This window comes from Beta vulgaris, chromosome 3 (assembly GCF_026745355.1).
Source record: "Beta vulgaris subsp. vulgaris cultivar EL10 chromosome 3, EL10.2, whole genome shotgun sequence".
In the NCBI taxonomy this organism is placed as follows: domain Eukaryota; kingdom Viridiplantae; phylum Streptophyta; class Magnoliopsida; order Caryophyllales; family Amaranthaceae; genus Beta; species Beta vulgaris.
In genome coordinates, this window is record NC_079204.1 from 18,646,023 (window position 1) to 18,670,304 (window position 24,282).

The window sequence follows — 24,282 nt, forward strand, 5'->3', positions numbered from 1 at the left end:
AAAAGGCATGATTCATGAACCTATTAAACATATCCCTCAAAAGAGGCTCAGAGCACACCTTCACCTCTTCACGTCGCCGAAGTTTCGCTCCTATAAAACCACTCTCACATTTGTCATCAGCACCAACAAGCTACTTTCCAAAGTCAAACAAAAAAACACACACTAAACTTTCCCAATGTCTTCCTTTGTAGCATCTCAATCTTGTTTCCTTACTACTAATTCCAATCTTTTACCTCTTAAACCCTCTTTTCTTCAACAATCTTCTACCTTTCTTCGCTTTTCTGCCCCTCTTTCTTCCTCATCTTCTGTCCCAGGTTTGTAATTTTGAGTAAAAAATTCAATTTTATTTGGAAAGATTACGAAATTAATTGGATAGTTTTAAATTTTCTATTTTGTCAATTTCAGGTTGTGGGTTAGTTCATGTTGCGACAGAAAAGAAAAATCGTGCCTCATTTGCAGTGACAAATGCAGTGAGGGAGTTGGAAGGATATGTCACTAAAGCCCAGAATTTTCGATTTGCCATTGTTAGTCTTTCTTGCTTATTATTACTGAAACTTGTTTCAATTTGTCTTTGAATTGTTTAGTTTTCCGGAAAATTTGTTAATTTGTAGTGTAATTTGTTAGTTGGGTGGCAAGTGGGTATGTTCAAATTGAAGGGGAAAGCTTATTGTGGGGGATAAGGGGGATTTTAAAATTATTTGGAGTCATGAAACATCCATTTCATCTTGATTCATTGATGTTGATGAAAATAATACTATCATTATTTTAGAATTTTCATCAGAAATACTCAACAACTCTTTATAGTCTATATGATAATTCAACAACTTTCTTTATGAATATTCAACACCTTTCTTTCTAAAAATAGTGACATTCAAATATTAATTTGAAATTGGTAGCGTAAAGGCGGATGCGAAAAAAAGAAGCCCTTAGTTAGCTCTGAGGTATGAGAATGATTTATTATTGTTGAGGGGGATGACTTCTATTTGATGTGTCGTAAAGAGAGAGAAAACGTTTAAGGGTACCTATATACTCGACTACAAAGAGAGAGAAAACGTTTGAGCTCTTTTTGTCAGCAAGTGGTTATACATGAGAGTTCACGGATATTGAATTTGTGTTGTATGGTGCCAATGATAGTTAAAACAATATAGTGTAGCAGACCCAGCTACATACGAATGCAATTTGATCGTTTATAGTTGATTATATGTTAAGTGGATGCTTGCGCTTTGCTATGTAATATTTATACTAACTGCTACAACTTTTGCTAACAAAACAAGACTCTAGGGTTTGATTCACCTGAAATTACCTAATCTAACCTGATTCTTTCTGATGTGATATAGTATGAATCATACAAAAAAATATGAAATGATCTAAATTTTTCTGAATTATGAAGATTATCTTTAGAGTAAATTTTACGATCTGGTCTATTTTATTAACAATTCTCTGAAGCATTTTAAAAAAAAAGTGAACCAAAGAAGACCCTAGTGGTAGAGTTTAGAGCATAACTATGTATATCCATCTTGTGTGGACCACAAGATTCCTTATCTCCGGCTATGGATCTCTTGTTAGCAATAACATTGAGCCAAATAATCTTCTCAATTGCTGCCATAGGATATAAGGAATAATGACATTATTTTGCATTATTGAAGGAAGAAAATTGCAAACCAAGCAGGGAAAGGCCGAAAGGGTGTAGGTATGGGAGTTTAGATGAATTTTGAAGATGATTTGCCAATTGATTTCTGATTTATGAAAAAGGATGTCTTGTGATGGCCTAAATCTCTAACGTTTGTACTACAATCTCGAATTTGAAGAACTCTTTAATAATCAGCTTATTTGTCACTCATGGATAATTATGAGATGAGGTCCTTCTGAATGGGATAAGAGAATGCATACTCTATTCTATATATTTCTATCGTTTTTTTTATTTAATTGAAAAAATAGTTAGAAAATAAAACAATAAGTACAAAAATGAGTAATAGCTCCCAATAAAGACTAGTACGATTCAATTCAACATTTTGTTCTTTTGGGTTTGATTGTGTCGTAGCTCTATAACTCGGATTTGGTGTTGTTTATCGTTGGATGAAATGCATTGTGGATATTGACCCCAAAAAAGAAACAGTAGGTACAACCAGACCATGAACAACCATCCATCACACTGTAAAAGTCTGATAGATTCGATCTATGGTCATTGTGCCTCCTAAACGATCTACTACGATCGTCCTTTTGAATGTCATAGACTAAGCTAGCTGCTTCAAAGCTACTGATGTGACTCAATAAGCCTTGGTTTGCTATTGTAGCTTCTAATAACTTTGGACCTAGCCAAATTCAAAGCTAACTGTAAGATTCTAATTGTTATAAAATTTGCTGACATATGCGGAACCAAAATTTTACCAGACAATGGGAGGAACCTTCTATTTTAGAATTAGTTCAATGCAATAGGTGCTTCGACATTGGCTCTTCATGCTTTTTTTCATGGCATTTTCTTCTCCTTTTGAGTATTAAACCAGAGTATTAGAGGATCTAATTGTTACGGCGTAAATATATTCCTCTGTTATGAGTAACCAGAATTAATTATTACATGAGCATAATTTTATGGGCCATTGCAGAAGCTGATAGGTATCTGCTGCATTACTAATTTCTATATATTTTCTTCCTCTATTAAGGTTGTGGCTAGGTTTAATGAATTTGTGACAAGGCGGCTAATGGAAGGAGCTCTTGACACTTTCAAGAAATATTCCGTCACTGAAGATATTGATGTATGTGGCTTCTCTATGCTTAATCATATTTGCTTTGCGCTTCTTTTTTCACCTGTACTCCATGAATGTGTTTGTGCAATCAGTGATTTGCACAAAATAGAAATTAGTCGAATTTGAAAGTGCTTGTTTCTAATTGGAGTAGGAGAGATTGATGAAAGATGTGCATTAATTGCTTAATATCTAGATTTTTTTGACATTTGCTTGATTCATTGCATAAAATTTTCACTAGTGCTTTATGTTGAAATTATGTGACGTAGTACGAATTTTTCCAGCATCCGTTTAACAATATACTTTGAAATTTCATTCTTATATTTGTGCCTGGGGAACTAGGTAAGAAAATGCTTTTATTTGTAACAGGGAGCATTTACTAAACTGTGAGTATTCCCCTTTATGTTGCTACACTATAACCTAGATCATTCGAATCATGGCTGGTCCGTGAACCAGTCGAGATCTGATAAGGACTGGGTTTTATCTGAATATTTATGTCTGAGAATAGCGCTCATTGCTTTGTGTAAGGTGTGTGTTTTGGGGTGGCGGGGGGAAGGGGTATCTTATTTTCTGTTAACCTGTTTGCTTAAAACTGCTATTTTTTGAGCCATCTCCATTGTTCTTTTGAACATACGCGTACATGGTTTCCGTTGTCATTTCCTTTTCTATGCTACGTACTTTATGCATGGGGATCATGAGCAAACATTTTGTTACATGTATATCATAACGAAAGGTCACGTAGATCAGATTCCAAAAGTTAGTGCGTTGGGTGCTTTTTTTTACTTCTAATATTGATGTGTGCAGGGGCGGAGCCATGGAGGAGCTGGGGAGGCCTGGCCACCCTGGCCCAGCCTCGTAGCCCAGTAAATATACAGCTCCCCCCTCTGAAAATATAATATAAGACAAACTTGCATCAGAATTTAAGGTAGCTGAGCTTTGTACATCTGTGTGTAGCTCTTACCACTGCACGCGGGTTCAACACATGCTATTGCCTTCTGTAACTTTGCATCTTTTCTTTTTTCAAATCTTTTGTTGTCCCCTTTAATTATCGCATTGAGGAGCATGTTCTACACTGCTTCATTGCTTCTTTTGCTGCTTTTTAAATCTTTTAATTAATCTATTGTTTTCCCCTTTTATCTACTTCTCTTATCTCTTTTTAAAGATATTGTTTGTCTTTTCACTAACTCGGTTATGTTGATTTACAAAATTATACAACTTACATTCACTGTTTTTATTCTTCTTTTTAGTGTTCCCTTCTTTATTTTTTCATATCTTTACAATTGTTTTTGGAAATTTCTAATGCAAATCCTTTTATATTATAATCTTTTGTAACATTGAACTAATTATACACTTCCTCCACTCTTTATTAATTGCAACAATTGAATTTTTACACCATTCACACATAACCCCATTACCATCCATTGTGATTTTTATGTATGGAAAAATATAGTCATGTGGGTTTTTTTAGATTCATATATATATATATATATATATATATATATATATATATATATATATATATATATATATATATATATATATATATAATAATATATATATATATATATATATGTATATATACATATATATATTACTTTCAATAATTTAGATTCATCTAGATATATATTCTTTCAGTATATCAACTTTTATAGTTTTTACTAAAAGGTACTTAAAGATATTAGTGTTTAAGAGCTGTGCATTAGCTCCTTTCAAAATAAAAAAAGTTGTGCATTAGCATGCGTGAAAACTCAGATGTTGCAATTAATGAAGAACGGAGGAAGTATATGCTACTCCTCTCTAAATATAAGGAATGCACATTTCTCAAAATTTTGGTTTGATTACTATATCTCTTATATTATGACATATAAGCATTATAAAATTATACGAATAGATTTATCTAGAAAAGTATTTTCATAACAATATCAATATGTATTGAGATTAATTGACAGTCAATATTCGACCTCAAACATTGTGTATCGCATTAAAAAGAACAGGAGGTGTAGCACTTAACTATCGGCCCCCCACTTTTATAATTCTGGCTTCGCCCCTGATGTGTGGTTAGTCGAAATTCTTTTTGGATTTTCCTTGTTGTGTTTGTCAAATTAACTGAAGCACTTGTTATAGTTTGACTCATGTGCGATTTGTTTCAATAGTTGAAAAAACAATTTTTTAAAGGAACCAGTGGGTTTTTTTGTAGAAAGTTAAAGATGCCTTATTGGGTACATAATTCTAGGCTTGTTAAGTCCAGTCAGTCGGATCGAAAAGTAAAATAATGAAGGAATCTGCTGCATAATTATTATTTTTGTTTAAATTTTGCAAAAATGTTTTTAGAGAAGCTTCCGTTGTTTTGTGATTAAAACTTTTAGTTATCCTTTCTTTGAATGACAGGTTGTTTGGGTTCCTGGTGCTTATGAGCTTGGCGTTACTGCACAGGCACTGGGAAAATCAGGAAAATATCATGCTATTGTGTGTCTTGGAGCTGTGGTAGGTCCTCATAGTATACTTTTATTTAAGTTTATTGATTTATACTTTGCAGAGGTCCTGTGTTGAATATGTTCTATACATATGGTTCGGGGACATGCATTTGACCATGGTGTCAAAACAAGGCTGCATCGTATTGTATCCCCCGTATCGTAAAGGTTTTCAAATCTATAGAACCAATATTACCTGCATCGTAAAGGTGCAAAAAAACCGCATTTTAGGCGGGTTTTAGGGATATTTCATGGTTTAAGCTGATATTCAGCGGTACGATAACCGCATCATCCCCGTTCCCACATCACCATGACCGTTACCGCAACCGTGACCGAAATCGTATTTTCGAACTCTGCATTAGACTCATGTACAAACTCTGTCAACTTTATTAATGTGTCGTTTATTGCAATGTGACAGCTTAAGTTAAGGCTGATTAAAATTTCATTATTGTTCTCATCCAAAAAGTGACTATTATGACGAGCTTGTAGGACTTCTGCTTTTTGTGTGATTGTTCCAATTCCCTTCTGATATCATGTGCATTACTATCATTGTAGGAGGAATGGCTACTGGCTAGTGTCTTCCATAGTCCTATTGCTTTGCTTCGTATTGGAACCATATTCGAATTACCATTGTCCTAATTTTGCTCTATCCCCTGGCTTGTTAGGTAAAAGGGGATACTTCACACTACGATGCTGTCGTTAACTCCGCCTCCTCTGGAATACTAACAGCTGGACTGAATTCAGGTAGAGCATCTTTGTCCATATATATTTGTAACACACTTTTTTGTGGATATCAACAAAAGACAGACTGTGCAGATTAATTTTTTCTTTTTCATTTTGTATTATTTAGATTATAGATATTTCTGATTTTCTGAATTATCGTGTCCATTTTTACTTTGCAAGTAGCTCACAAGGACAATTGTAATATTTGTTGTTCTGCTGCAGGAGTACCTTGTATCTTTGGTGTCCTTACTTGTGATGACATGGATCAGGTAATTTGTTTTGACCCTTACTACAATGTTTTAGCATACCGTTTAAACCCTAATGTTCAATGTTATATAATTTGTCATTTGGTATCATGTCAGAGTCAATTTGGCCAGCATATTGCTTTATTGCATAATTTGTGTCTCTCTTGTTGATGTTAACCGCAGGCCATTAATCGCGCTGGTGGAAAAGTAGGCAATAAGGGTTCTGAGGCAGCGCTAACAGCTGTAAGTTCTTACCAAAATCCTCTTGATTTTAGACTTGGAAAGATGTCCATTTATGACCTTTTTTAATATTCTCTGATTTCCTGATGAAGAGATTAATTTTCTTGTTCATATAACTCTTTTTAATGTTTTTGTTTTTCATTATCAAGCCACTTATGTTGTTTTGGCAGATTGAGATGGCTTCGCTCTTTGAACATCATTTGAAGGCCTAGATTCAATTTGATTGAAGTAGTTCCCCTGTCCATTGAGCCACTTCAAGATTACCTTATTCCCTAGAGATTTCTCTTAAACGCGTGCAACCGTGCAGGGAAGAAAGGGGGGGGTGTTTCAGGAATTAAGAGGTTTACATTTTGTTGTAAGAGAAACTTGCTTCCCCCATGGGCCAATATGTTTGGATAAATTTTCTTTTCTTTTTTCTTTCATTTTTGATACCGTGTTTTATGAGAATAAATTCTTGGGAAGTTGTTGTGAACATGGAGCTCTGGTGCCTGACAGCCTGAGAATAGTTGGTTGGAAATCTATATCTTTTACTTTCCTCAAGAAATTTGAGGATGCTCTATTGGATGTTGTTTAACTTCTTTCCCCAAAGTATTAATCTAATCTTCAAAGTTCTGATGGTACAAAACATGGAAGATACTAAGTTTATCATCCCCTTTTTCCATTAATATTTGGATAAATTAGAACTCTGGTTTCCACTTTTTAATTAATAATGGAATGTCTCCGGCGACGTTGGATTCCAGGCTGAAAAGCTGAGGATCCGTACCTTCATGATTACTCCTGCTAGAAATGATATCCTTAAAAAACACCCAAAAGCTTTCAAGCTTCACTTTGAATTTTGGAGATCACTTTGTGGTTGATTGCCTCCTCCAAGAATTTCTTAATTATGAGCAAATAAGTGATAGCTTATTCGTTTTGGATTACCTACGATTCCAAAAGTTTTGGGATCGAGTCTCACTCTTTGCAAGAGAAATCTCCATATTCCCCTGTACGATTGTACTTGCTAAGGATTTCAACTTATCTTATAACAATAATAAAAAGAACCTTTTACTTATGGTCCATGCTAATTCTTAACTATAGTAATGGTCTAATGGAAGCGCTTGTTAGATAAAATAATATAAAGTACTATAAATATGTGCTTCAATAATCTATACCAGTAAAATTATGTTTAATAGCACTGAGTTTACACAATATTGGATAGAGAAGATATATCTTTAAACAAATTTAAAAGTTACGAGTATTCTTTTGTATTTTAAAGATAATTTATAAGTTGTTCTTTTGTGTGTACATAATAATTTTTTGATTGGAACTTTTCCCTTTTTTTTGTTTCCCAACATGATAATTTTGATTGGAAGTTTTTTTTTTCCTCGTAAATTTTTCCAATTTAGATATTCTAACACATACCACGAGCAACCGAGTACTTAAATGAAGCCTATTTTACTTTTTAATAGGTATCGTTTCACCAATATAGTTTTAGAAGATTTTTCTTTTTACTTTCCTACTTCACCCTCATGCAAATTTTGAATGTTAGAGGTGATGTAAACCTTAAATGTGCTCATTATTATAATTAAATACATGTCTCAAAGACGACATTGGTTTATATGATGTGTCTTTTTAACTTGTGTACATCACGGCCACTCACGATCTAAAAAAATATGTCCTCTTTTTTATCAACTTTGTCTCTCATTTTACAAAAGTTTATCATGCTTCATGGCACATCTTGATGCATGCACCCCACTGATGACCTAAAAAAGAACACAATCATAAAATAAAAATTCAAGTGTATAAAATTTAAAGAAATAATAAATGATATAAAAAGTTTGTCAAAATATAACAAAATAAATGTATATTCATAGATCTCAAAAGATTATGACCATTAGTAATTTTTTAATTTTATTTTACTTTGTACTCCCTCCGTCCCTTAATAGAGTGTTCATTTCTCTCGACTCTCATGCACGTTTGTCAATAGATGTTTTGTATCTGTAATATCTTTAATTATATATTAGTAGAAATTATAAAAGTTTGATTTTCCAAATGTACATAGTAAGACAAATCGAACGAGACCCCACATGATTATGTTTTATCCTATATATTTCCGAAACTTTTTTTTTAGGATTTTCTTTATCTATATATAAGTAGTGTCTAAATTAGAAATGAAAAATCTATTACAGGACGGAGGGGGTAGTTTTTATGATATTTCAATTGCAAATTTTAAATAATACATTGTGCATGTGAGCTCCAAGCTCACTTTCTCTATGACTCATTCCATGACTTAGATCATGGGATGATCTAAATGGATGTCATGACCCAAATTAGATCATTAAAAAATCATGAGCAGGAGACTATATTTTATTACATTACAATCACGACGCAATTTCATGATCTAAAAAGACAAGAATGGCCATACTCATATGAAATCCAGAGGAGTACAAAATCCGGTCTTATATTTAATTAAACTCAAAAGATAGTAATTAAACAAAGTAAGAAAAGTTCATTGTCAATTCAAGGACACAAGATAACACCATGCTAAGCAATGAGGTTAAAATAAGTTATACAAACTATAAGCAAATTTATAGAAGGATAAGATAGACCTTTTCAGCCTAGCAAGTTAACTCCATCGTTCCTTCTTGTTACTTTGTTATGCTCTTTCATGTAGGGTCGTCTCTAAGAGTTTGAGGAACCTGTTTTAAAACTAAAATAGGGCCCTTATTATTTTTCAAAATTATAAACTTTAAATTTGTAATATATATTTGAAGTGATTCACAAGTTCTTCTTACCAATGTACCATATTTCAAAATGATTTCATATAATGAATTACACATTTATTTAAGGACAAAAAATTGAGATACTTTATTCATAACAAATTAGCATCTCAGTACAACTTCAAACTTATAAGAAAACAATTAAACATTATCGAAATGTCGTCAAATAGATTGAAAAAATCTGGAAAGAATTCCATGTACCGCATATGGACTAGTAGCTATTGTAGTAGCGGGTAGCTGTTGTAGTAGCGGGTAGCTGTCAACTAGTAGCGGTTAGCTGTCAGCGTTTAAAGTAGTTGTTTAAATAATAAGTGTTTGGCAAAACTAGCGGTTGAAATGGAAAAAAAATCACATTCCTATCATTCACCCGTCCTATTATATCAGTTAAATAGAATAATTATAAGTTATGAAGAGATTGGTAAAGCTTGATCAATTCCATACAAATGCCGTAGCATACCTACAGGCTCCAGCTAGCTATGAGAGAAGAATATTCTACAAAGGATTGATACCAAAGATATTATACAGAATATATTGCTAAGCATATATAACAGAAAATATTATATTATCCTATATGTACTCCATATTAGCTGCCAAGGATATCCAAAGATATAGTTGACTTATAATCAACTTATATCTTCATCAACTTATACATCCACCGTATCAAAACAACTCGATGTACAAGAAATTACTAAAACTTGTATCCGATCCTCTAATAAAGCTACACAAATAATCTCTCATATTCTGAACAAGGAAGAAAATTATGTAGAAGAGTGAGAGAGATCGAAATCACAGATATTCTTGTATTTATATCTCACTATCATTGAAGATTATTACCAAAATTTTTATATTGATTATTCACAACAAAATTGTATCTCTTTTGCTTCTTTGACAAAAAGTTCACGCCCTCAAGGCTCAAGCTATCATGGAGTCAAGTTGCGCTCACTCAGTTAAATAAAAGTCTCAAAAAATGAAACTTGATCCACGAGAGGAACAAAGAATCATTTTTTAAGAACAAAGAACAAAGAACAAAGAATCATTTTTTAAGAAAAAGAACAAAGTACCTCGTATTGGAGAGAAGATGAATAAGTTGTATCCTTGATAGATTTGTAATTTTGCATTGATTGATAATCTGAGCATAATCAATGGGGAGATACCAGATACACTAGATGATGTTAACATCTGTATACAAAATATGTGATTCAATATACAACATCATTTACGATTCGATATACAACAAACAGTTCATAACGGTTATCAATTAGGAAGTTCTCATCAAATACCCAAATATAATTTTTTCAAAAACTCAACAACCCAGAAAAACAGAGAGCACCAGTATTACTGTATTAGGAAAATAAACACATAATTTATACTTTCAGAAAATTTACAAGGCAAAGAAAACTCACATCATCACTCATAAGCCTCAGAAATCTGCTTGAATTTAGCTTCAGCTTCTTTTTTATTATTTGGATTCAATTTTCTGTAAGCTTTCTTAAAATCATCAGGGAATTGAAATAATTATTTATTTTTGGTAATTTTATAAGTAGAAATTAATGGGGAAGAAGATGGAAGAATCAAGAAGGAAGGCGTGAGAATTGAGACACAATAATGAATGACTTCCTCAATGAAGCGGAAGGTAACGTCGCCATTAAAAAAAAAAAAAAATGGACAGTACTCAGCAAAATACTAAATCAGCAAGCAAGCAACCTCCATTGTTCGTATGAGATTCCCAGACAGGAATTTCGCTTAACATATTCAATAATACAAAACCAGCTTGCATCAACAAGAATAAAGCAAGCAAAAGCAGGGAAGAAGAAAGTGACAATAAGTGATAAGAAGCTTAGAATCAAAGTTCAACCAAGTGGCCTTAAAATAAGTTTAACAAATTCCCTTTGAACCTGCAAATCAAGGGCCATACAATTTACTAATGTCAGTTGCTCTTTGTCCCAACAAAAAAACATGGTTCATGTGGGAAATACCATGCAACAGTCACCCATGAAGAAGAAACCTAAATATTCTTTGTTCATGCCTTCTTTCTTGGTTTAATGAGTGGAAATTTGACTCTTAAATATAATACATGATTTTCAAAGTGGAAAATCTAACATTATTTTGTTATAACAAAACAACATCAACATTTGCTTAATTTGTCATGGTGACATTGCAATTATCCTCAATATCCCCTACCAATAACTCACTTCTCAAGTTCTGCCATAACAACGCAAAAACTCCTAAGAAGCTTCAGATTTCACTTTGTTCAAGTTTTTCCATGTCCAATCTGCAGCATCCATATCAAAACCTTTCTTTTTCGCCGTCAGAAAATCAGGTTTGTATTTGTATTATGCATGTTTAGATTTGAAAGTATTATTGTAAGTTCTTGGGTTGGTTTTTTTTTACTTAATTAAGAGAAATTTTGTGCAAGTAAGAATGTTGCAGCAATATTATTTGAAAATGGTTCAGACTGCAAGTTATACCCATTGATGAGAAGAAGATCAGCAGGTGCAATTCCATTTGGAGCAAAATACAGACTGATAGATGTTGTTGTTAGCAACTGCATTAACAGCAACATAGCCAAGATTTATGCTTTAACACAATTTAACTCCACTTCTCTCAATTCTCACCTTACAAGAACTTATTCAAATGTGGGTCTTGGAAAAGAGGAGTTTCTTCAAGTCATTGCTGCTTGTCAAAGCTCAGAAAATCAGTCCTGGTTTCAGGTCAGTAAACCATTCAATACATGCCTCTTCCGTTTCCATATAAGTGCCCCATTCGCTTTTCCACGGTGTCTAATGAACAATTTCTAAGTTTGGCCTCGCATAATGAAGTGTTCACTTATTTAAAAACGGAGGAAGTATGTAGGAAGTGAAGCTTTAGTAATGTTCTATGCTACTCAGACTTGGGTACGTATTTATGCATGACAAAATCACGGAAATCAAAAGTCCAAGTACATACACAACGTTTATAGGTTCAAATTAAACTCCGTTTTTTGTTTCTTTTCCCCTTGGTTTCTCTACTTGTTTTCTTACTTTGGTAATGACAGGGAAATGCTGATGCTGTTAGGAGATTTTTGTGGATGCTAGAAGACTGCTCTGCGACAGAGTTTATAATCCTCCCTGGCTACCATCTTTATAAGATGGATTACCAAGATATCCTTCAGCTCCACCACGAAAATCGAGCTGATATAACTATTTCAGCTCTAAGATCAGAGAAAAAGCATGACAAAGGTTTTGGCATATTGAAAGTGAATTCAGAAAATGAAGTAGTTGAATTGTTTCAAGAAGAGACTGCTTTTCCTTTGGTGAGTTTCTTGGACCATTTTTTTTATCATACAGGAGAATAAATATTTTTTCAAGCTGAACTTTTAATTTTTCAAAATATAAATCAGGTAGGAAGAGTTGAAAATACTAAAGATAACAACTGTACCACTTACGCAAGCATGGGCATCTATGTTATTAGAAAAGATGTAATGGTAAATATGCTCAGAGAAGAACTTCCATGGGCTAATCACTTTAGAAGTGAAGTAATTCCAGGTGCTTTATCATTAGGGATGAAGGTCAGCCATTTCTTGGTGTACATGCCTTTGCTTCTTTCTTTACTGTTTGGTCAGATTATATTTACTTTGTTAATATCTATATTCATTGATAATTTATAGAATTAGTAAAGAATGTTGATTATAAACTATGTATGACACGTGGCACTTTCTTTCTTCTATTCGCCATTATTCTATGTCAACAATACAAAAAAGTAAAAAAAAAAAAAAAAGTAAACATTGTCAATATGAAGTCTCAAAGCCATAAGGTCTCAAGTATGAAAAAATGTGACTGATCCACATCCACTACAATGTTATTGATTCTCTGCTCAAAAGTAAAGATGATATATCAGTCTTCAATGGAAAATAAGTGTCACAACTCATAATGATGTGATTACAAAAAGTGAACGAAATGACTTGTTGACTTTTAGTAGCATATTTCCAAATTGAACAATTTGAGATCACATATAAATTAATCACAACAATCTTTCATCACTCACTAAGTGTAGGACACATAAGAATGGTGCATATATACCATCTTTCTTAGGTAATGGAAAGGATTGGGTTGGGTCTTTGATATAACCCAATTCAATCACAAGTTCAATCTCTTATGTAGACTACGACATGTTTGATAGCATGTTTTAAGGTAAGATGAAGTCTTTTGCAAGAAGGGGTGAGACTCGATCCCGATTCTGGAATCGGAGGTGATGCCAACACCACTAAGCTATCACATGTTGTTCATGTTTGATAGCATATATACATTGAATACTTGAGGATAAATGCATTATACTTATATAAGGGAGGATTTACATTGAAGCAAGGAGTGTCAGTTGTCACTCTAAATAAATAAATAAAAATCTACTTTATAAGTGGGCCATTATTATTAAAAAAATAGGTACTCTTTGTCGATGCCACAACACCAAATCATCGGAAACTTAAAAATGACACTCGAAAACTATAATCGTGGATCCGACTCTGCTCAACTCCTGAATACACTGTTCATTTATGGCTTCAAAGAGCAAGCATATGGAATCTTTTGCAGGACATATTCTGTTTAGGAAGTTGTTCTGAGTATCAATTATTCAGAAATATTATGAGCATGTCTTCATCGAAAAAGATGGTTTGAAATTCACATATACCTGAAAAAGTTTATCCTTTTGCTATTCATTTGGTCAATACCAGGTTCAAGCATATCTATTTGACGGATATTGGGAAAACATGCAAAGCATCAACGGATTCTATCAAGCCAACATGGAAAGCACAAACATTAGATACAAGTCAGTATAAACCTTTTTTTTTAAATATCCTGTAACAAAGAGATTATACCTCATTATTTAAGTAAGTTTGTCCTTATTTTTCTCGAAAATCGGATCCCACTCTTTTTCAAAAGGAGGAGGTAGCGAGAATATGTCATTATCACTACATCTTATAGCTGTAAAAAATAACCTGATCTGATAACCCGATCTAAATCCGTAATGACGTGTAACTGATTTGCACCTGAAAATTTGGCAAAGCAGGTCATATGTATTATGACCTATACCCGGCCTGATAATAACTGATACTTGCTCTTGACCTGATGCTATATGACCTGAACCTGAATTGATATTCGCTCAAAAAAGACCGATAACTGAAATGATCCGAGCTGACAACGATATGAACCCGATTTGAACCCTGACCCGATTAGGACCTAAAACTGATTATAACTCAACGTAACTTGTCATTAACCCGATTTGTTGCCACCCGTTACCTGATTTTACTAGACCTGTTACTACCCGGTACATTATTTTACCCGACTTGTTGCTACATGTTACCCAATTTTACCCGACTTGTTGATTGTTGATAACTCGACTTGTCATTGACTTCCCCATATAGTAACATAAATCATAAACTAACAGTATTATAAAAAGACATATAACTAGATGAACTATTCAAGCATTGATTTTCAAAGAAATCTTAAATAATGATACAAATTTGAAACAGCGCCACACAAAATTCATAACTTGTTCTGTGCTCGAAGTGACCTGAACCCAAGTATGGTACAACCCAATAACTACCAACATGAACCCGACCCATATTGCTATTGTCCTAACCTGATAAGTAACCTACCCATGCATGACCTGTACCTGAAAGCACCCGCTACAAACCTACAATAAACCCGATCTGACACCATATGATCACAAAAGATGACATGTCCCCGAAATTGACCGCGCTGAACCTGATCGAACCTGAAAGAAGAAATTAACCAAGACAAACCTAACCGAATTATGACTGTTCCCGGCCTGCACCCGATCTGTTTGATTTAATGATCTGACACGACCAGACCGATAACCTGAGATGACCCGACCCGAGTAATTGAATTTACAGCTCTAGTACATCTATTGCATTTCATTGTCATTTAAAAGTCTCATTACATCTAATGCAAAATTTAATCTTTTGGTAACAGTTTCTGTGATAGAGATTATCCTCTCTATACTTTGCCTCGACGTCTCCCTCCAACTAGAGTAACTGATGCTGTAATAACCGACAGTGCCATTGGAGATGGTTGCATTCTCAATGTAAGAAGTCAACAACTTTAGTATCATGTTCATAGGAAAAAAAAACAAGTCAATTAAAGATATTTTAACCTAGTGGTTAAGATTGAGGTGTTGTGAAGTGTAGATGAAAGGTTACAAGTTCGATTCCCCTTTTCCTTTTTTGTATTATATACTGTCTTTGTGGTTCATATATAATTAAAAAAAAAATAGCAAAAAAAGTCAAATCAACTTAGGCTCTGCTCTCTTTCAAAGTCAAATTAATAAATTACTCTATAGAGAACTCGTTTATATTTAGTAGAAAACGATCGGTTAACTTGATCATTTGCATATAAGAATTAAGAAAACCAATAACAAATAGCAAAATCTCTTTTAAATTTTAGGTTTAACATTGGTATAAATTCATTTTAGTTAATAAAAGTAATATCAGGTAAAGACATGGTTCATATCCTGGATTCTTAATTGTCTGTTGAGAATATACAAAGGGACCAAGTAAAAGATGAGATTAAATTTTGCGTACGTAGCCCTGGTCCGCACTAATATTAGTGTGGATGAGAAGCCTTGTTTTACCCTCCAGATATAGTGGCCCTTTTTTAATATAGTGATTCATTTTTAGTCTATAATTACTCATCTCTACCTATGAAATTTTCTAACATGTTGATCTTTTTTCTTTTCTATTATATACACACCTTTTATTACATTTATTTAACATACAAAATTTCCCCTTTTTAACATAACATGTTTTCTCATACATTCACTCTTTACAACCTATAGTCACTCCTTTTTCATATCGACTAATTTCTACTTTTTTTTATTTTTTTTAATCGACTATTTTTTACTTATTGCATTTTTTCTTCGTATAAGTATAGACCCCTTTTTTTAGCATATGGTTAATCTTCTTTATATAAACTATTTTATTATAGACTGTCATTTATTTTATATAGTTATCATTTAAATTATTTAGTGACTAGATCTACTTTTATATTAAAATTAGATCGTCTTTTTTAATAATTTTTGATCATTTTTCACCTATAATTACACATTCTAGTATCAAGTCCACACTAAATTTAACATATCCTTTAAAAGTTTTTTCTAATTTTATTAATAGCTGATATGTTTATAATAACTTAATAAGCACCTTAAGTGTTCAAAAGTTGATCCATTAAAGAGGACATTTACATCAGCATGAACCGTTTCACATGTATTCAAGTCCTATTAATTAGTGGATCACTTCTCTACTATTTTTTTTTTCTTAATTCTTGATAGGATATTAGTGTACATTTCTTGGAAGTCATCACTCATCCCTTTGTTTAATTCTTTTATGAGCAGAGGTGCAGGATCAAAGGCTCAGTGGTAGGTGTTGGGACAAGAATTGAGGATACAGCTGTGATAGAAGATTCAGTTTTAATGGGATCTGATATCTACCAAGTAAGGCTAACAATATTAATAATCCTCCCCCTTTTAAAATCTTTTCATTTGCATTATTCACGATTTCTATACACACACTTAAAACATAGATAAATTGATTTTACTTGCTAGATTTTTTTTTTCAAAATTACAAATTGAAATAAATTCGACAAACTCCGTATTCCTTTTTCTTATTGTTAGGATTGTGAGTGCGTAGCGGAAACAAATTAAAGATGTAGAGATTGAGCAAAATAAATAGAGTTGGAAATATGTGGCAAGAAAAGTAGTAAAGAGATGGACACACAATATTTAACATGGGAAAAATCCTCAAATAGAGGCAAAAAACCCCACGGACGACGAGTACCCGAAAATCCACTATAGGAAAATAGGAGAGTACAAGAACCCTAAATATTTTTAAGGCGAGTTTACAATAAAACTCTCATTATAGTAAGAAACTCACAAAAGACTATTACAAAGAAGAATAGTGGATTAATTATATAAGATGAGTTATAAACAAAAATATGACTGGAAGGCTTAGTATGAAAGGCTTTTTGGATTTGTAGATGTTGGTTGATCATCCCCAAAGTGTGCCCAATACTTATTTATAGAGTGTCAATGATGGTGGATGATGTATCTAGAAACTTGTGATTGATAGTAAAACATCAATTCTTCGATTGAGACTTAATTTTATCTTCATAGATTTTTCGAGATATTTTCTTACAAAGTTTTGTTTGCTCCCAGATTTGCCAACTTTACATTCTAAGTTTGATGAATATGCTACCATGGTCCAAATTATTCTAGAGAAATCATGAATGATCTCTAGGTTGAGGTAGAACTTAGAGAAATCTCTTGATATTTAAGTGATAATATAGGCCTAATGGAATGGGCCAAACCACCCAAAGCTTATATATAAACAATTCGGCCCCAAAGTTTTCTAAAGGTTTGTTACTTCACCTTTAGTTTAAACAAGTTCTAACAAGATCATATTAGTTCATATTACTTCTAACACTCTATAATATAAAATTCAACTAGTTTTTGCTCGGCCATACGCTCCGAATTATTTAATGATGTGCATTTGAAGTCTTCAAAATAGAAATAAATGTTTTTAAATGACTTTTTCCCCTTCAAAGACCAACATGAGCATTGTAGTGTAGTTGGTCAATGCAATAGCATATCAAATGATAGATCATGTGTTCGAGTCTTGAACATACATTTTTATGGTTTAATGTCTCATTTGATTGTGTGGAGGAGAGAATGATTTAGTATCTCATTTGATTGTATGGAGGAGGGGAGAGTACATGTGACAACATGACATTTATTTGTCTTGAATTTTAGATATATGTATAGATAAGCGTCAATAACTTTAGATAAACAACCGTCGAAAAATGATGACGATTATAAAAGCTAATTTAACTTCAACTATTCGAAAACAAGTGAAATACATAATTCTAAGTCATACTCATGTGTATCCACAACTCTTTTGTGACATAAACAGGAAGATTTGCTGCAGAGCAAGGAGAAGAAGAAATCAATGATTCCTATTGGAATTGGGCAAGGATCTTTCATAAGGAAAGCTATAATAGACAAAAATGCAAGAATAGGCAAAAGAGTCATGGTAAAAAGATGCTGAAAATTCATGTCCTCGCTCGCATTAGGCCTTGAGATCTTTCTATATTGCATAGTATTAAAATTTCTAATTAAACGGATGAGGTATCAAAATCTAGTGCATATTTGAAAAGGTATTACACTAGCAACAATCCAATCAACGCCATTCACAAAGTAAATGCAAATCCATAATTCTTGAGGATTTATTGAATTCAGAACATTCACATTTAGACTTTTCAAATGAATTTGAGAAGGCATGTTTATGCCTATTGACCTGGCCGTAAGATTGACCCGGCTAAAAATGCCTAATGTAAATTCAAAATATAACCAAAATATTATATTTCAGTTCAAATCAAACTTATAATTAGTATACTTAAACTTGTTATTGTTTTTTTTTTCCATAATTGAGAAGAGATTCGAATATGACTCGACCCTAATTTGACGCTAACAGACCTGAAACAAAAACTAAATTAGATCATCGTCTAAATGTGACACAATCTAAATCACTCATTTGTTACCTCTACTCTTTTTGATCCATAAATTGCTAATCAATGTTTCTTGTTATGAAGTTTGCTTACTGAAGTACTGAATTTTTGCAGATTATAAACAAGGATAATGTCCAAGAGGGAAGCAGAAAAGATCAAGAATACATGATTCGTGATGGGATAGTGATCGTAACCAGGAGCGCAAGCGTTCCCGATGACACCATCTTATAGTGTTTTATAAAACAATATATAATTAAAAACTTCAACTTCATTCTTTCATTAGAATTAATAACGTAAAATACAAACACAAACACAAATTTCATCAATACGGCATGAAAAGTGAAAAAATACATATTCCATCCATTTCATTTTAATGGTTACACTTTGATATTTTACACTATTCACAAATTTTACTTTGACCATCATTTGTGATTATACGCGGATGAAAATATAGTCATGTGGGATCTTGTTAAATTCATCATAACATGTATTTTATTAATATGTATTTTTTATAATTTTTACAAACACAAAACTAAAGATATATGTCCTTAAAGTTTTGCATTGGCATGCGTGAAAAGTGTAAATGTGCAGATTAAAATGAAACGAAGGGAGTACCAACCATTATAAAAGAATTCACATTTCTTTTTCTTTTGGTTTTTTTGAAAAAAGAAAATTTACATTTCCTGATTCAATTCAATAGAGAAGAACTTATAATACTATAATTTTTACATAACCAAATAATACAAATTTTTTTTTGAGGAACCATGGAGGTGACTTATATTAATTAGTAGACAAAATGCCCATAAGAATACAGTGATACAACTCTGTTGGACAATGACATTTCCAACATTGTTCGACACCAAAAGGAATAAGTCGAGCAAGATGGTGGGCAACAAATATCACACCCCTAAGCACATGCGACCACTTAACAGAAACAAAGTCTTTACTCAGAAAAAGAGCATCTTCTAACACAATATCTTAATCAGAATAATAAAGGGCACCTCTAGACAACCTATTAGCAGTAATAGTAAGGCAATCAGTTTCAAAGATCACATTATGTACCTCATGTCTACTAGCCAGCTTGATTCCAAAGCATAGCGCTTTTCTTTCCGCCACTTCTACAGGCCACCAAGCTTTCATACGACGCAATCAACGAACAAAACTTCCCCCTTCTCGTCCCAGGCCACCACTCCCATACCTACCTAGCCATCTTCACTAACTAAAGCATCTGCATTCACCTTCACGCATCCATCAGGTGGTGGCTGCCATATTTTCGAGAGCTTTGGAAACTGTTCCACAATAAATCTTCTTTGCATATTCACCATACTCACGAGCGACAATTCTTGCAAAGTTTACAACCTGATCATTCGGGGGACACCAAGCTTCAAACACAACCTTATTTCGTCTCTTCCAGACGTGATATGTGAGATAGCTCAAGGATACCAAGCACTCATCCCCCACCTCTTGCCATCTCTTCCAAATATCCAACCTTCCCACTCATCCCACGGCAGCCTACTCCCCAAGACTGGCAGCTCCCACACCTCCCTCACCTTCGAACGCGACAACAGTGCATGGCCATATGGTCTCAGGGACCTCGTTGCACAATGGGCAAGTATCCCCATCAAGGATATGTCGATGTTTCAAAACAACTTTAACCGACAAATGACCCGAGCAAACTCGCCATAAAAAATGTCTCATCTTAGGTGAGACATTTAAGCTCTTAATTTTCATCCATGCCCGATGAAAAAGGCCGAGATTCCTCGACTTACGAATCATATAAGCGGTATTAACTAAGTATGACCCATCCTTGGTAAAAGCCCACGCCACACGATCTTTGGAAGGTGTTTGCTCAAAGGTGTTGCCATAATTGCTTGAACATCCTGCTCATTAAAATTTTCACTCATAAGATTAGCATTCTACTCCGTAAACCCATACACTAGGGGAAAAAAGCAGAAGGGTTGCGCAAGAAGGGCTGCGCTTTTATACGCTTTTGATAAAAGCGCAGCCCTATTGTTGAAGGGCTGCGCTTTTGTAAAAAGGCGCAGCCCTTCAGTTAGTAGGGCTGCGCCTTTTTAAAAAGCGCAGCCCTTCTGGCTTGGTAGGGCTGCGCTTTTTTTAACTAGCGCAGCCCTACTTTGATTTTTTTTTTTGAGTGAGTTTTAGTGCGCGCATGTACAGTATCCTTCCCACTTTCCCTCTTTCTTTCACTTAGAGTAATTACGAGCGAAAAACCGAGTGCACCACCACCACCTTGCGAGCCCTAATTCGACACACACCAACCACCCACATTGCTCCACCACTTTGCGCCACCACCACCACCACTACTACCACATTGGCGAGTTTTTTCGAGTGCACCACTACCACCACCACAACATGCGCGACGGAATTCGAGTGCACCACCACTGCACCACTGCCGCCCACTTCTCTTCTCTTCTCTTCTCGAGTACAGTGGGTTGCGCGACCTAACTCGACTGGTCCGCCACACTGCACCACTTCTCTTCTCTTCTCTTCTCCACCATCACCATACTCTTCTCTTTCTTCTCTTCTCTCCACCATTTGAGTGGTTAATTAGGTATGAATTAATTTTGTTTTTAAGTTACTTTTGTTTTTCTTAATTGAATTAAATGATTAATGTGCAATGTGGGTTTTGTCAATTGTAGGAAGAAGAGGCTAAGGAAGGCAAATAAAGTCCCAAGTAGCTCTTTTCTCTTCATTGCTCGTCGTTGATGTTAAGAGGTAATTAATAGATAGTTTAACATGTAGACAAAGTTGATAATTTATTGATGTATATATGTATTTTTTATAATGTATATTATTAATATGATATGAGATTGTATGAAAACGCAATGTGATTTAGCTATATATGAAATCTACAAGTTGTTTGAATCATCATCATATATGCCTAGATACCCGTTCAAGACTTACTCATTAGGAGTAAGTCTTGAATAGTCCCCGGTTTGGGACTGTTCTTGGACGTTTGATCTCACTTAGGTGGTGAATGTGTGTCTTCTTTTCAATTCTGAGGAAAATCTTGGCTTATCGTTTTCTACATTGTTCTCTGGTGTACATATGTAGTAAGCAATTATCTACATTGTGTACTTGGAGAACTGTAGGGAAATGCTGCCGGATTTTCCTTTGAATTGAAAAGTTGGCATATATTCACTAGTGAGATTAGACGTCCAAGGATGGGTAGGTTGGAGTGATAAGGACCTTGAGTGCATGCATACAATTGAACATGTCACTATCTTAGCTTGGTATACGTGTGTGATTTGAATATGTATGTGTATGTACTTTAATAATGATTGATGCATTATAATGAATGTTGTGTTTAATTATTAGAGGTGGTCTTCTTGAATGAGATGGATCGTACTTGGATGTATGGTAGTCGTGAATCGATTGAGTTTGTGAATGGGGTCAATTCTGTAGAAGTGCATTAGAATATCAAACATCCTCTGGAGCAGTCGACTTTTATTGTCCTTGTTTGGATTGTAGAAATGTGAGCAAGGTTAGTAGTATACATGTGGTTAGGGAGCATGTCTTTCGCCGTGGGTTTAGGCCTCAATACACGTATGGTTTGGCTGGTGAGACAGGGGAGGTATATGGGAAGCTCTGGAGTAAAGAATGATGTATGTGAAGAAAAAAAGAAGGATGATGATGAGTTAGGGGATGAGAATTTGGATGATGAATTTGGAGATGATGATAGGGATCGGGTAGACGAGATGATACACGAGGTTGAAGATCAGTCGTGTAGACGACCTCGTATTTTTGAGTCTATGTCTCAGGCTGCTGAAAAGCCGTTGTATCCAGGTTGTACAAAGTACACCAAACTTTCCGGTGGTAACATGTTCAACATTAAGTCGAACGCTGGTTGGACGGACTCTAGTTTCACATCGTTGTTGGAAGTTTTAGCTGAGATGCTCCCTGATGGAGTGAACTAACAAAGTCGTACTATTATGCGAAGAAGCTGATGTGTCCTTTGGGTTTAGAGTACGAGCGATACATGCTTGTCCTAACGATTGTGTGCTTTATCGTAATGAGTATGAGCATTTACATGAGTGTCCACGTTGTGGATTGTCGAGGTACAAGCGTGAAGGAGCTGGAGGTAGTGAAGGACCACCAACCAAGGTGTTGTGGTATCTACCCATAATACCTAGATTTAAGCGCATGTTCTTAATTAAAGGAGATGCGAAGAATTTGAGGTATTATAAAGAGTTACAACCAACCATTTTAACCCTAAAACACACTCCTAATATCATGCTTATTACTACAAACCACACACCTAATCATGAGATACTTAATGAGAAACCTTAAGGTTTATTACAAGCTTAAAAATAACAACAAAAGCAAATCAAAGCCAAACAAAAGTTGGGCCTTCAATTCACACGTCCAACTCACGTCACACTTGATGTTGTTGCTGCAAATTTAGGCTGGGCTTCATTCATGACATCCAACACTTGAATTCGGCCTAAAACTTATCCAAATTAAGTGTTTGACCACTTTTTTCGTAAGTTCAAAATGTAAACTTATTGATGGACCTATTAAAGTCCACAAAATGAGTCAAATTGACCGAATTATGGCTGTTAAAAATTGACCGAATTATGGCTGTTAAAAATATGATCGAGTATCAACACTAATAGTTCTAATTCATCATATAATGCATGGGCTTTTCTTTTATACCTTGGACTTGCATCAGAACCCATGAAGGTATAGTAAGTGTTACGTAGTGCTAAACACGTAAAACAGTACTACTATCCCTAAGAATAGTTTCTTTTTGTATCCTCGTATACATATCCAACATTAGAATAGTGTCCCTGTATCTAAAAATTTTAAAATTACCGAACCCAACATTTTAACCCGTACTCATATTCGATACTCATACCTGTGTCCTCTCGTCTAGTCTTTAGAGTTGTCCAGTCCACTCTCCTAGTCTCCTATTGTCTTCAGCTTCTCTTTATCTATCTAGTTCGCGGGTGAAAGTGAAACTTTGAGAACTGGTATACAATTTTCACTTCCCATCATCAAATTTCTTTCAGATTAATTTTGAATATGTAGGGTAAGTACATTTTTTATTTCTCTCTATCTATCTTTCTCCAATAGTCATCTCACTCACTAACACACTTGAAATCTCCAAAAGAACTTGTATATGGTGTTGTTTGGTTGGAAGCTATTTCCCTTGGAAATACAAATTCCGAGGAAATACATTATGAGTGTTGTGTTTGGTTGGAGGGAAATGGGAGAAGCATAGGAAATACAAATTCCAAGGGAAATAGAATTTCCCATGAAACATGGGAAATCACTCACCAAGCCCCCCCTTGGTGAGTAATTTCCTAGGAAATGCAATTTCCTATGGTGTCAACCAAACAATTTTGTCTAATTCCTAGGAAATTAACAAGGGAAAGAATTTCCCATGAAATGTAAATTCCCATGGGAAATTACTTCCCATGTGAACCAAACGAGGCCTATGTTTACATTTTTGGGTCTTTTGCGCATGTTTGATTTGTATTTAGAATTTACTTAGTTTCATATTATTGTTTGAAATAAATCATCGAAAT

General features: G+C 34.2%; 2 protein-coding genes and 1 long non-coding RNA gene across 3 annotated transcripts; 2 read left to right on the top strand and 1 right to left on the bottom strand.

Moving 5' to 3' along the window:
- Positions 1-21: 21 nt before the first annotated feature.
- Positions 22-6,979, top strand: LOC104889081 (6,7-dimethyl-8-ribityllumazine synthase, chloroplastic). The gene is made up of 8 exons (XM_048641229.2): positions 22-314; positions 406-524; positions 2,661-2,753; positions 5,130-5,225; positions 5,878-5,956; positions 6,158-6,204; positions 6,364-6,423; positions 6,591-6,979. Exons 1-8 carry the CDS (start codon positions 176-178, stop codon positions 6,630-6,632), a joined length of 675 nt encoding a protein of 224 aa, XP_048497186.1. The 5' UTR covers positions 22-175; the 3' UTR covers positions 6,633-6,979.
- A 977-nt stretch (positions 6,980-7,956) lies between these two features.
- Positions 7,957-10,699, bottom strand: LOC125496002 (uncharacterized). Its single transcript, XR_007272586.1, has 4 exons — positions 10,583-10,699; positions 10,241-10,358; positions 9,009-9,109; positions 7,957-8,162 (listed from the first exon to the last, which is right to left on the bottom strand). It is a non-coding gene; the product is annotated as an uncharacterized LOC125496002 (long non-coding RNA).
- LOC104889127 (inactive glucose-1-phosphate adenylyltransferase small subunit 2, chloroplastic) lies at positions 9,960-19,162 on the top strand. The gene is made up of 9 exons (XM_048641230.2): positions 9,960-11,499; positions 11,600-11,890; positions 12,214-12,471; positions 12,559-12,726; positions 13,885-13,979; positions 15,146-15,257; positions 16,563-16,661; positions 18,136-18,255; positions 18,845-19,162. Exons 1-9 carry the CDS (start codon positions 11,326-11,328, stop codon positions 18,959-18,961), a joined length of 1,434 nt encoding a protein of 477 aa, XP_048497187.1. The 5' UTR covers positions 9,960-11,325; the 3' UTR covers positions 18,962-19,162.
- Positions 19,163-24,282: the final 5,120 nt, after the last annotated feature.

What these genes read in the sequence shown, in the direction of transcription:
- LOC104889081 (XM_048641229.2), top strand. Translation starts at nt 176, where the DNA reads ATGTCTTCCTTTGTAGCATCTCAATCTTGTTTCCTTACTACTAATTCC. An exon ending in TTCCTCATCTTCTGTCCCAG is followed by an intron (nt 315 to 405) that starts GTTTGTAATTTT and finishes TGTCAATTTCAG; the next exon opens with GTTGTGGGTTAGTTCATGTT. An exon ending in AGAATTTTCGATTTGCCATT is followed by an intron (nt 525 to 2,660) that starts GTTAGTCTTTCT and finishes TCCTCTATTAAG; the next exon opens with GTTGTGGCTAGGTTTAATGA.
- LOC104889127 (XM_048641230.2), top strand. Translation starts at nt 11,326, where the DNA reads ATGGTGACATTGCAATTATCCTCAATATCCCCTACCAATAACTCACTT. An exon ending in AGCACAAACATTAGATACAA is followed by an intron (nt 13,980 to 15,145) that starts GTCAGTATAAAC and finishes TTTTGGTAACAG; the next exon opens with TTTCTGTGATAGAGATTATC. An exon ending in GAATAGGCAAAAGAGTCATG is followed by an intron (nt 18,256 to 18,844) that starts GTAAAAAGATGC and finishes GAATTTTTGCAG; the next exon opens with ATTATAAACAAGGATAATGT.